This window comes from Thunnus maccoyii, chromosome 8 (genome assembly GCF_910596095.1).
Source record: "Thunnus maccoyii chromosome 8, fThuMac1.1, whole genome shotgun sequence".
Lineage (NCBI taxonomy): Eukaryota > Metazoa > Chordata > Actinopteri > Scombriformes > Scombridae > Thunnus > Thunnus maccoyii.
Window position 1 is genome coordinate 13,014,993 of NC_056540.1, and position 13,498 is coordinate 13,028,490.

A 13,498-nucleotide genomic window follows, 5' to 3' on the forward strand; every position below is an offset into this window, starting at 1 on the left:
GTGGTTTTGCTGGATGGATTTTACAGTCGCATATATTTCAGGGCCAGACAGATAAAACTCACCACCGATGCTTCAGTGATTTTTGCCAGCTGTTCCAGATTACAAAGTACAGTCATTTATAGTGCTCACTGGCATCATCACCAACAGAACATCCTTGTCCATTAACGCGGACTGAAAACTCACACATGCCCATACGTGCCACGTAATACATCAGCAGTGGCACAAAGCACAGCCACGTCATGTTACTCTCTCTCTCTCTCCAGAGATGCAGCATTGGCTCATTAAAATCAGCATTTCATCCATATTGCTGGTGTCAAAACATGACCTAAATGTGTGTGTGTGTTTGTTTAAGCCTGTGGATGTGTTTGAGTGTGTGTGTGTGTGTGTGTGGATTGTGGCTCTCTAACCTATCCATTGGTCGTCAAACCCACAAGGTCAAGCTTTTCTTTTTTTTTTTTCTCCTATCAGCTGTGAATTATCTCCACAAGCCACTCCACCAATCCGTGGCCCGAACCGCATGCCCATTTAACGGGCGTCTAGAGAGGGGGCAGCGCGGTCGAGGTCGGCAAACCGCGGCGCAGAGCGACGCGACGGCATTTTAGCAGGGGCCCAATGAGTGATTACCTCAGAGCTCCAGTCATAATTCAGCGTGACCTCAATCTGCCAGTAACGCTATGGCTTGATGGATCTGCTCACAGTTTGGGTGTCGGGTTCTCGCATGTCAAACACAGACAGATGATGATAGGGCTATCTGTTGCTTTTACAAAGTAAAGCGTGCTAGATATGAATGTGACACACATGTTGCTCGTCATCGTGTTCTTTTTGTTTAATTCCTCGGGATGTTGAGTGAGGAGGCATTCGCTGCGTAGATGTCACTGTAGATGCTGAAGACAAAACAATGTCACATATGGTTAACCCCCACCATGATGATGCCTGTCGTCCGACAGTCGATTCATCATCTCTGCATCTTATCAATCAAAGTCAGCACAAATCCATGTGCATTTACACACACACATGCGCGTGCTCACTGACACACACACAGTACACCTCCTACTGTGGATAATTAGTGGATTCCCTCAGTGGGTGATAGAGCCTGTGCTCTTCTCTCCTCTCTTTCTGACCTTCCCCTGTGAGCCTCCTACCACAGTGGGGCTCATCACATGCAGCTCTAATACATATTTATCGGTCCAGTGACAGCTCATGTGCCCTGGATTTATATCATTCTCGACAAACAATAGTAAAGCCTCAGTCACTCTTCCTCCCTTTCATCAACCAAAGGAGGAGATAAATCTAGTAATGTCAACCTGACTCCATCCTCCTCCTCAGCAGCTGGCCATCTGTGGGTTTCAGGTGCTGACAGACGTGTCACCAAGCCTTGTTGCATTCAAACCGCTCTCCTCATTTATGACAAACGGATTTGATATACGTATGTCTGTCAAATCGCCTTGGCAATCGCAGGAACAGCTCTGCTGGCAAATGTTTTCCTACAGCAACTTCTGATCAAAGACATTTAGAAAGTGGCTGTGGCATGGCTGGCAGCATTGGGATTCAGGACAGACTCCCTGCACCATGACTGGCTCTGTTTGCACAGCGCAATCGAGTCGAGATGTGAAGAGAGGCAATACCACTAAAGAGTGAGGGGAGGGGAAGGGACGGGAGAGGAGGAGGAGAAGGGAGGGATGGAAGGATTAAGCCCCAGCCCCCCTCTCTGCCTCCGAGCAGCCATCTTTCATCTTGCGGCCGCCCCTCTAATGCTTTCAAGTGGGTGAAACCCTCGACATCTGCTTCTGCTCCCTGGGACACAGCACAGGGCACCGTCCTGCAGTGACACACTTCCACAGGACATCTCAAAGGGCAGCGTCAGGGCAAGGCCACAGAAAGCTGATGGTCTCATCCACGTAGAGCGAAGCACATGATGCAGAAACAGAAAAAACGAGCATGACTTCTTGCACCAAGGTTTCATCAAAAACTTGTAGTCTGACATGTATTGAAATTTTCCCCAACAGCCACATTCACGCCCAAAAATCATTGTTCAAATACACAAATTGTGGCTTGTACTGGTAAACACATTCACCATAGATACATTTCACAGTTCACTCACCCAGACACATTAATTCTACTTACTACTTGCGAACAAATAAATGTAAATAGCTCTGTAAATAAACACTTCATCTTCGCCAAGAAGAAATAAGCCCCCCGCCGCCTCTGATTAAGACTACCAAAGTGATATATCTGGCACTTAAGTCTGCTGTTAACCTCATAAACACAAAGACTTCAACACAGCCACCCACACTGGCGCTGAAATATCACACAGAGTCTGCGTGCGTGTATGTGTCTCTGCTCGTCTTTGTGGCTTAAATGTGGAATCGTCTAATGACTTTTTTTTTTTTTTTTTTTAATACATGCCATTTCTGGAGCATTTTATCTGCTGTGGCTTTCAACATGGAATTCCTTGACTCTGGCAGCGATACTGCCATGAGCAATAAAGCGGCATGGTCAAGTGGTAGAAGCTTCATTAATGATTTTTTTCTGAGATCGGTAAAAACAGCACTTGTGAATTCGATACCATATCAGGAGGACGGATGAGTGGTGCTGTCAAGACAGAGATTGCAAGGCATTGGTGATGATGTGAGGGAGGCCTACTGGAGACACAGAGGATGTCATGTCACTTTCACTTGACTGTCTGTAAGGAGAAATTTTTCAAAAGGGATACAATTCAATTATTTCTGAGGAAATTATGTTTGTTATTTGGGATCTGTTCCTCATGGTGAAAAGTCATTTTAGATTTTCTTCATACTGCACTGCAACCAAAATGTAATTTACTGTGATTTGTGAAAGACCCTGTGAGACTATACATTTGTTCTCTTTGGCTTCCAAACCCCCCTCCACCCTTAAAGCCCACCCATCCACCCACATACACACGCCAAACTCTTATGTAGATTCACATTATAGATGGTCTGTTGACTCTTGGTACAGCATGTGTTTATTTCTGTATATTACAAGCAGGAGACCGTGGTGTTCTGTTCAGATTGGTCTTCTTTCATTATGTGCCATGTTTCATTGTGTTGCCAGGTGAATGCGTGCAGCTCCATTCCACCTGCAAAGGCAGGGAGTAGGAGTTTGGTTTTATTTATAGCAATCCACCCACAAACTCCTGTAGAATTTAGTGATCTTTTAGGTAAAAAAAATTACTTTTAACTTACACAGGGCACAATTGATGCAGAGGTACTGTGTGTGTGTGTGTGTGTGTGTGTGTGTGTGTGTGTGTGTGTGTGTGTGTGTGTGTGTGTGTGTGTGTGTATGTTGATGACTGCAAAAAGGAGCATCTGTGTCTATAATTGCAGTGTTTGAGGTTCATCCAATTTAAGCTACCTTGAAAAGTACATTAACAGAGGGATGGCATGGGCACAGGGTTCATATATTCGAGAACACTTCAATCGCACTCTGTTGCATTTCTGCATCTCATACTGGGGAAGGAATTCATATTTTGTACGGTATAGTGCAGCCAGTTTTGATGCATCCTCTCTTTGCAACAAAGCCTATAGAGCCATACTGGCAGCATCTGCTCCTGACAAACATAGAGATTATTACAGAGAGAGCATATAGAGATAGATTGAAGGAAGGAAGATGACAGAATGCTGATTCCCTCCTCTGTCTGCGAGTTGTCTGTGAGAACGGGCCATCTGCACATTCATTATCACAACCATGATTCCATTATTGTTCTGTGTGGCAATAAGTACTTATTCTTTCTAGCCTTTCTTATTCTTATCAACTGTGTAGCTGACAATCCCCTTTTGATCATGGCAGCAACAAAATTAACAACTATCGTGTAGTATAGTACATAACTGAATTATCCTTGTGACTCACTTAATACGATTCTTTCTCCTGTTTCCTGTGTCCTTGTGCAGGTCTGTTCCACAGAGCCATCATTCAGAGCGGGTCGGCGCTCTCCAGCTGGGCGGTAAACTACCAGCCGGTCAAGTACACGCGTCTCTTGGCAGAGAAGGTGGGCTGTAATGTCCTGGACACCTTAGATATGGTGGACTGTCTGAGGAAGAAGAGCTCCAGGGAGCTGGTGGAGCAGGACATACAACCTGCCAGGTACCACGTGGCCTTTGGACCTGTAATTGACGGTGATGTTATCCCTGATGACCCTGAGATCCTGATGGAGCAGGGCGAGTTCCTCAACTATGATATCATGCTGGGGGTCAATCAAGGTGAGGGGCTGCGGTTTGTGGAGAACGTGGTGGATTCAGAGGACGGCGTCTCTGGAAATGACTTTGATTTCTCCGTGTCGGACTTTGTGGACAGTCTATACGGATACCCGGAGGGCAAGGACACACTGAGGGAGACTATTAAGTTCATGTACACAGACTGGGCAGACAGGGACAATCCAGAGACAAGGCGCAAGACACTGGTGGCTCTGTTCACCGACCACCAGTGGGTGGAGCCTTCAGTGGTGACTGCGGATCTCCATGCTCGCTACGGCTCGCCCACCTACTTTTACGCCTTCTACCACCACTGCCAGAGCCTGATGAAGCCCGCCTGGTCAGACGCCGCTCACGGAGATGAGGTGCCCTATGTTTTTGGAATTCCCATGATTGGTCCCACTGACCTTTTCCCCTGTAACTTCTCAAAAAACGATGTCATGCTCAGTGCTGTGGTCATGACCTACTGGACCAACTTTGCCAAGACTGGGTGAGTAAAATGACTGTTAGATCTTATATTCCAACAATTATCCTAATTAGGGATTTTATCGATATCAATATTGATACTGGTACTGCTAATTGGTATTTATACTCATCAATATTCCTCCTTAATATTGATAATGGGATTCAATTTTATAACAAGGCACACAAATGCTCAATGTTTCCTTCATTCATTTATTTATTATTTTTTTAGAATCATGATCATGGTATATTTTTAACTGTTCATTGGGTGGGAGAGAGAATTAGGGTGTGAAAGCTCGACCAGTGACTGGTTGTCTAGGTTACACAGGTTTGTACAGGAAAAACAACAAGCTTTACCCTCCACAGTAACAATAATTGCACACAGTTAGTAAGTTGCTCCATAAAACAGGTAACACATCAGATATAAGGAAGCATCAGGTGTAATGGCATACATTTAGGGGCACAGAGTTGCTTTATTTGGATCGTGCCACCTAAAGTTATAGTGTTTAAATTTTTTCCTTACTTTACAGTTAATAACTGTGGAGTTGTTTTATCTGGTAACGAGTGTTATCTTGACTTGAGGTGGACTCCGGGCTGCTTGCCAGCTCAAGCTGAGAGACTGGCTGCAGGAACAGTGAAGCAGGAGCCTCTTTGCTCAGCAAATCCAAAACACTGCAAATATATGGCATATTGTCCCATTAGCTCACCAGTGTTACCCTCGTTACACGCAACAACTGCTATACGTGTAGCTTTCGCTGTGGGTTTTCTTCTTCACTTTGCCACAGCTATACTGTTCTTCATAGCATTTCAGCCTGTCTGCTACACGGTTCACAGAATGTAAACAAGCCCACAACATAGCCGCACAGCATTAAGGAACACATCGGCTGCACATTTGGAAAAGGTTTACTTAACATTTGGCAATCTAAAAATGCTTAAGAATGACATTCAAATCCAGATAGCAGTACCACCCGCTGCAGGAGTTTATCAGTATTCTGGTTCTGACCAATCAGGAAACCAGTGCCAATTTAAGACTAGTCCTCTGCATTAGTCCCTAATCCTAGTTTAGATCAGACAGATGCATCGTGGGTCTAATAATAGTAGCAACAAAACATTTGTCTTTTAAACGAGTTCAGCGACACTACTTGTAAATTAGTATAACAAGTGATCACGCAATTATAAACTTGCTATGTTATTAATAGAAAGTAACAGAGAGAGAAATGCTATCTCAGTCCTATTAAAAGGACTTCTGTGCTGCATGAAAGAGGCTGCGGGAAAAAGGAAGCTCTAAAATGGATAGTACAGGACAGAAAAGGCATTTTTCAACAGAGCCATTTTTTCAGAGGTGTTTTTTGCCTGGACTTCCTGGGTCTCAGTCTGAAAACCTGAGACATATTGAATCTGAGGAAGATTAAATGTTCCTCCAGAATGTGTGCTGTGCTATTCGTGCTTGGCTGACTGTTTGGGTTGAGTATGAGTGCATGGCAAGGCTGCCTGCCTTTCTGTATACGTCTTTGTGTGTGCATGTGTGTGTTTGGCTGGAAATACTATCTATGCTCTATTATACTGAGGCCCAAAAGACACAAACTTATCAGGGAGGCATATCAAACTCTTGCCCTCGGCGGTATCGATTCACTCAGCCCGGACCTAGTCGATCACTCGTGCCCTGGGTGACTCCCGCTCCCCACCATGCTCAATTTCACCCCCACCCATCACAAAGGATGGCCATTTCGTATGACTACTAGTTATCATTTCTAACAACTGAAATTTAATTTGACAGTCCCTGTTACCAGAGAGGTATTGATCCCATCCTGAATGGGATGCTGCCTGAAATCTTGTTCTGTTTTTTTATCTGCCTCTATATCATCTGCTGTCCTATCAGGTGGCATTTACATCCAGTCGTCTGGCTGATAGGCTGAGCCCACAGGCCGCCGGCTCTGCTAGATCCTTGAACTGCTAATGGCAGACGAGTGCAGATGGACTGATGTCGGCTGTTTTGGCTCCTCAAGGAAAGCACTGAGGTCCATCAGTGATGCTCGGACTAAACAGCTGTCTCCTCTGCCTGGCAGCCATCTTGTGTCGGCACATACAAAGCGGCAATTTGTAGATACAGATGGAATCTATTACTTGTCCTTCCAAGAATATTATCGGCTGTTATAAGAAAAGAGGATGTGTTTTATTTAAATGAGAAAAGTTAGAGGCCTGGAGGTAACAATGCCAGCTGAACTTGAATCTTGAGATGTCAGTGAAATTAATTCTGATGGATGATGACAGCCTGCCTGTCTTACCTACGACCAGATTCAGCACAGTGCCATGGGCAGTAATCCCACTGCAACCTGAACCTGGCCTTCACCCTAGTAAGCAGCCAAAGTCGAAACAACAAATTGCACTTTACTGCCGACCCCATGTCAGGTTTTGTAGTTGAGATTAGGAGCAGGGCAGTGGGAGGGTAAACTGGTTCCACATCCATGCTCGCCATGTTACAGCTACTATCCACCCTATGATGTGTCACCTTGGCGTAACTCCAGACAGGGGGATTACAGGGAGACCACAAGGCACTCAGATGGTAAAGAGCCCGGGATTACATGCCAGGATAATAGAAAACTCACTGTGCTGCTCCAAAGGGTAATTTTACTCCAGTCCAAGTGAAGGACTCTACCATCAACTCTTTGGGGGTGGGTTCATCCTCCTCATTTAGCCCACACTGGGGGATATAGATCTCTCCTCCAACACCAACCAAACCCAATCTAACTCTAGAGGACATCCTTTTAATTAAGACCCAGTAGAATTCCTTTTTCCTTCCCGGCCCATCCAACAGCCATCTTCCCTATATCTGTAAAGCAGCTCTTGCTCCCCTTCCAGATGTTCATAATGAACTGACCCAGATTGCACTTCCTGCCCTCGTCTCTAAATCGGCTGTTGAAACATGTGTGACATGATGTTGAGACACTTGGGCTGCATGTCAACAGTGTGTATCATAGCAGCGTTCCCCCCAAAGCTCTTCCTGTCCCTGGCTCTCATGTGTCATCTTTACAGGGCAAATCCCTGCCCATGCGCCTTTTTTTTTTTTTTTTTTCCTCCATCAGTGTCAGTGAAGCATAAAAGCATACAAAGAGTGCACGCTGTCAAATCTTCTTAGTGTGTGCGTGTGTGCATGTGTGTGTGTGTCACTGTGAGAGAGTGTGTGTTTACACTATGAGGCTGTACTTTCCTGAGAGTTCGGGATGTTTCAGAAGCTAGGGATTTACTGAGCTCCAAGTTATTTTTCTGGCTGCAACATTTGTTTTACTATTGACAGGCAAAATTGGCCTGTGCTTTATTGCCACAACAACTTCTTCTGAACAGTTTCCTCCAAAACTTTTGCCACACGTCCTCACGCTGCGATTTCCACACCCCGCTCAAACAACAAATGCAAGCGCAGCATTGGCGCACAGACGTGACTATACACAAAAACACTGGCAGAGCACTTCAGAAAAGACAGAATGATGAAAAGCCACGAAAACATCAATCATTATATATCATTAGTGCTATAAATATGTTGGTCCATCTTTCCACTATTTGTGTGGGTTTTTTTTTTTTTTTTTTTTGCTGGCTGGTGCTCATTTTCCCTGTTCTGTGTGCGAACTGTGCCACATGCTGTGCAGGGCCTTGCTAGGTAGTTAAAGAGCAGAGCGCTGTCATGTGCTGCATTTTTTTTCCCTTCATTCTCCTTCACTGCTCCTCCATCCCTCCTCTCTCTCATTATTCTATACAAAAAAAAAGAGAAAGTCTACTCATGTATTACATTCACAACATGAGCTAAAATATGCAGTATTGATTGCTTTGTCTTTAGTGACAACGGCTCTTCCAAACAAATGTAGATAGAAGCGACTACAGTCTGTCTATACTGCAGTTTAACAGCCAGCGCCTTGATTTACAACCCTGATAGTTGATTTTTTTTTTTTGTTCTCCTCCCGTTTGTCAATGGAACAACCCTCCTCTGTAGGGTTAACGACACGTACACATCAACTCTTTCTCCCGTCTGACCTCATTCACGCACTGCTTCAGCCTTTTTCTTTTACCCCAGCTGTCTAGTAGTTACATCACTCATCCCTGATCCCCCTCCTTGTCCTTTCTCCGGATTATCCCCCGTTCCCTTCAGCTTCCTTCGTTAGGGCCAACTCAACCTGTACCAGGAGTGTGTGAATGCACGGCATTGTGGAATAGCACAGCCACCTACCTACTCCATTAAATAGGCACTCACTTGATAGGAGATTTGTAGCCAATATCCTGATTTGCATTAGAGAAGGTAAGGAAGTGGTGTGGCTTGTTAAGGGGCCTGGATGCCATTGATCGGTGTCCATGCTGTGGGCTGAATGTAATGAGAGGAAGGCGACAGGGGGAGGAGGAGCAGAGGAAGTAGATCTGCATGTGTACATCCATAAGTAAGTGGTTGTCTTATTAAAGAGGGAGATAAATACTAAAAAATAATGATGCAGCATAATAAAAATAGATAATTAGAAAGCTGCTAATTGGTTAAAAGAAAGAGAAGGGGATGTAGGGAAGGTGTTGGGGGAGGTTCTTTCATTTTCTGCCACTCATCTAATCAAACAAATCAATAGCATCCATAATAAGGAGTGGTCCGAGAGCTGTGTCCTCCAACACTTCTGCACGCCCCAAAGTCACAGCACCTCGCCCTGCATCACTTAGCCTGCTGAACCGAAGGCTGCCATTAAATATGAACCACGCATCACTCAGCCCTCTGCCCCAGCGTGCAGCCACATGAAGGGTAAAAGAGCACAGCCTGATAATTTGCCTGCTCAGTGCTGAAGTTGCCCCCTACACCGCGCCAAGCCAAAGTCGACAAACAGAATTAGATTGAGTGTATTTATTAAAAATTTACACATAATGCAGGGGGAAGGTGTTGGAAACCTTCTGTCAGAGAGGAAATTACAATTAGGTGCCTACTTTGTGTTACCTGGTAAGTAGATAAACAACTGCAGGGGATGAATTTGTTACACAACAGTAACAAGAATGACTAAAAAAAAAAAAAAGAGGCTTCAACTTTGCATATTTTAGCAGCTTAGCAAAATGAGTATCAGTGCCACTGAATTAATGCATGTTCTTTGTTTTATATTGAGAAGCTATACTCAGCGCAGGATTCAGAGACCTTGAGTGTAGTGAAAATAGATTCTTGTCTTCTGCCTTAGGGCACCTAAATGTGTCTTTTCATATTTGGTGATGGCTAGGTCTATGATCATTCAAGCGCTTCAAATTACATCAGGATGAAAAGGGGAAGGAGGTACATGGGGAATGAAAAAAAGAACGAAAATGAAATTCATTCTTTCCCCTTATCTACCTTTTACATCAGTGCTTGCAGATAGAGCTTGGAATAAGTAATGAGCTCGGGCCCCCATTCTGCAACATGTGTAGGTAGAGCTGGGAGTTGTGTCTGTCATCCAGGTGGCATGACATCTTATAGAAGAGCTGTTTAACACTTACAGAAGGCTTTTCTTTTATCAACATGAAGAGGCTCGCTGTCACCACTACACGGCATGTATGGCTTTGTGAAATGTGACATGTCTTGTGTTCAAGTGCGGCACTTGTGAGTCCCCAGAGGTCATTACACCAGGATGCGTCAGAAGTACAAACGTGCGCGCCCACACACGCGCACAGGTACACAAGTTGACAGACGCGAGATGAAGCGCACACACACAAACTCCCAGTCAATCACAGATACAAACACACGGAAGCACTTAAACACGCATGGCTGGTCAAGGTTAGCAAAGGTCAGCAGGTCATGGAGAGGGGAGGGGAAACTGAGGAGGGGATGAAGGCGATGGTTTATAAGACCACAGCCATATGAACACATCAGAGGAAATCTGAAAGGCCATTAAAACGCCTGCTTTTATGGGTGTAATAATCCCTCTCTCCTCTGCCTGGGAGTCCAGCCACAGTTCCAATGACCATCCGGATTAAGTGGGAGGTCTGACAGGAGGCAGGCTATCAGCTAATGCAGGGGAGCTCTGAGAGCCCAACAGGACCACAAACATCACATTATGCCAAGGCTGTTCATACAAGTCACAACGAGGCGTTTGCTGTAGAGCTGGACACATAGAACGAGCTCGGGAAGTGTTTGGGCAATGGCGCACTGTTCAGCGTTTTATCACCAGACTGTTATAATAATTGAATGTGAAACGATACGATGACCGCAAGGTTTGAGTGCAAAGTGTCAGCTTTAATTTTAGGCTATTCAGGCACATCAAATGAACAGACAAAGCAGTACAGCTCTTTTTTTGTACTTGCAAGAAATATTTTGACAGGTTAAGATAATGTTCAATAAGTGTTTTCATTTTTTATCTCTTAATGAAAATTCTTCACTGTGAGGTGACTTCTGAAAGTGTTCGGCCCATCAAGTTAAACAGACTGTTGTTATCTTATCGCCATCTTCTCTTTCCAGCCTTTTTAATTCTATTTTGTTCCGTCTGTATCACAGAGTATTCAACTGTGACTAGTCTCAGCTGACTTCATAGTCATTACATTGTTTCACATACAAACTAATAAAAGCACAAGAGCCAAAACAAAATGTCTCTGTTTACACACTCATGGCTCTCACTGTAGAGATTAAGACTTTCTGCACAGTAAAGGTACACCAATTTAAAAGTTTTTTGTTTATTATCTACAAAGGGTAATAGTTTATGAAGCTTATATTTTTTTAATTATATATATATTTTTTTTTTTCTTGCTTCTCTGTCAGGATAGGAAAGTGTGTCCAAACTTTTGACTGGTACTGTATGTTTGATTATGTTTTTTGTCCTCATATGCACTAGGGGTGTGCCCGAATACAAATACGCTATTCAGCAAAGCACAAATAGTGGCTTTTTTATGAACATTTATTTCGTAAAAAAATTATTTGTTTTCGTGAAGAAAAAAAAAACATGTCAAATACCAGCACACAGGTCGGTTACATCACTATCTCAGTCTATCTCTGCTATCTCTGCTTCGCTGTTACGTCTATCAGCAGGTCTCAATGAGGGGAGTCACATCCACCTGCTACATGACGCACATTTCCTTATAAAGACATCACTCCCAGAGTTGAGGGTGTTCCCCAGAGATAAAGCTGAGCTACTAACACACGCAAAGTGCACCCATGGGAGGGTTGTTCCCCTTCACCTTTCCACAAAGTTAGGTTGTAAAAAATAGGCACCTTTGAAGTTCTTCTCTACACATTACATGCTGTGCTGTCTCTGTGTTATGGGTGTATAAATAAGTAGAGGTCTGTCTGTGATGTACTCAGTTTAGCTCAGTAGTCAGTACAGTCCTCTATGATCTGGGAGACTTGAGTTCAAGACCTGGAGTGGGGACTTCCTATTTCCACTTTTATTCAAATACAAATATAAATAATTTTGCTGCCTCAACAAATATAGATACAAATACAAATACTGGGCTCTCTGCGCATCCCTAATATGCACACAGAGTGAAGACCAAATAACATCTCTCTGTTAACATTCTCAACAAAAAATGCATATCACCAGTTTCAGAATGGCTGTATAATTCATAGGACTATCACATAGGATTATATTGTACAGGTGTTATAAGGTGGACCACCTGAATTCATACAGGTTGCCACCTGCAGAAAAATTATGGCAACAATTGTAGTACTCTATTACCAAGTTCGGATGGAAAACACACAGCAGCACAGCACTCAGGAAACATTATAAAGTGGATTTGACTACATTGCTTCACACAGCACCCAGTACGCCCCAGTGCAGATATATAGAGCAGGGTAACCTAGTAGCCCTCTGCACATTGAATAGTAGCAACCGAGCACAGATCACTCCTTCTGACTCTACAGCTCAGGGAAGGACTACTTCAAAGCCAGCACGCAGCCCAAAGTGGGGGCAGCAGTGGTAGAAATTGTTCAAAGGAATGTAGCCTGTTTACTATTGACTTTGCAACAATTACCCAAGCATATGTGTGTAATTAGATAAGGCAGCCAGTTGTTCTCTAATGCGGCAAATCAAATTAACTAAAGATGCCACATTGATTTCTTTGTGTTCCCTAAATTATTCATCTTCACTTGCACTGAACCATCCAGCCAGCCACCAAAGAGCTTTTCTAACTCCTCTGCACCGCCGCTCCCTTGCTCCCCGCACACACTGATTGTTTTGTGAGATCCCTCCAAGTACCTTTTAGATATTTTTGCCATCACATTTCAGCAAATTGACCCTGTTGAGAAGAGAGCATTTGCAGTTTTATGGAAATGCCCGGAATTCCCATTAACTGAGATAGCTCTGACCTCCATCATAGTTGTCATGTGCGTGCATATACATATACGTGAGAGAGAGTGAGGGAAAGAGAGGGCGGGGGGGACTTGCTTGCACATGTGGTTTGTGTGTGTGTGTATGTGTGTGTGTGTGTGTGTGTGTGTGTGTGTGTGTGTGTGTGTGTGTATGTGTGACTGCACGCACAAGACTGCTGGGTGAATTCATGATGCACGCAGGCTGCAGACAACCACGTCTCAGGCTGCTTCATTGACGTCCTGTTCTCTGGCATGTTGCACTCAGGGAGATCAATATGACCTTACCTCCACCACCCGCTCCTTTGAAACTTAATTACTGATATTCACCTACAAAGTCATCATAGTCTGGCTGTCAATATTCATTGGGGATCATTACGGGCCTAATAAAAGAGGTTATTTACGGGCTGCTCTGCTGACACCGGCCCAGGTCCAGAGATTCAGCTTCAGCCATCTCAATTTGCTTTACCTCTCTCACTCTCTCTCTCTTTCTCTCTCTCTCTCTCTCACCTCTCCCAGAAGCACTGACCTGAAAAAGAAAAATTGACAGCAG

At 44.2% G+C, this 13,498-nt stretch overlaps 1 protein-coding gene across 2 annotated transcripts in view; it reads left to right on the forward strand.

Annotated features, from left to right (window-relative positions):
• nlgn3a (neuroligin 3a) overlaps nucleotides 1-13,498 on the forward strand; it is a 114,409-nt gene that overhangs the window by 98,578 nt on the left and 2,333 nt on the right. For both annotated transcript variants that reach the window (XM_042419730.1, XM_042419729.1), the window contains one exon: nucleotides 3,909-4,698. In XM_042419730.1, the coding sequence (XP_042275664.1) occupies nucleotides 3,909-4,698 (790 nt within the window). The remainder of the gene's footprint in view (nucleotides 1-3,908; nucleotides 4,699-13,498) is intronic.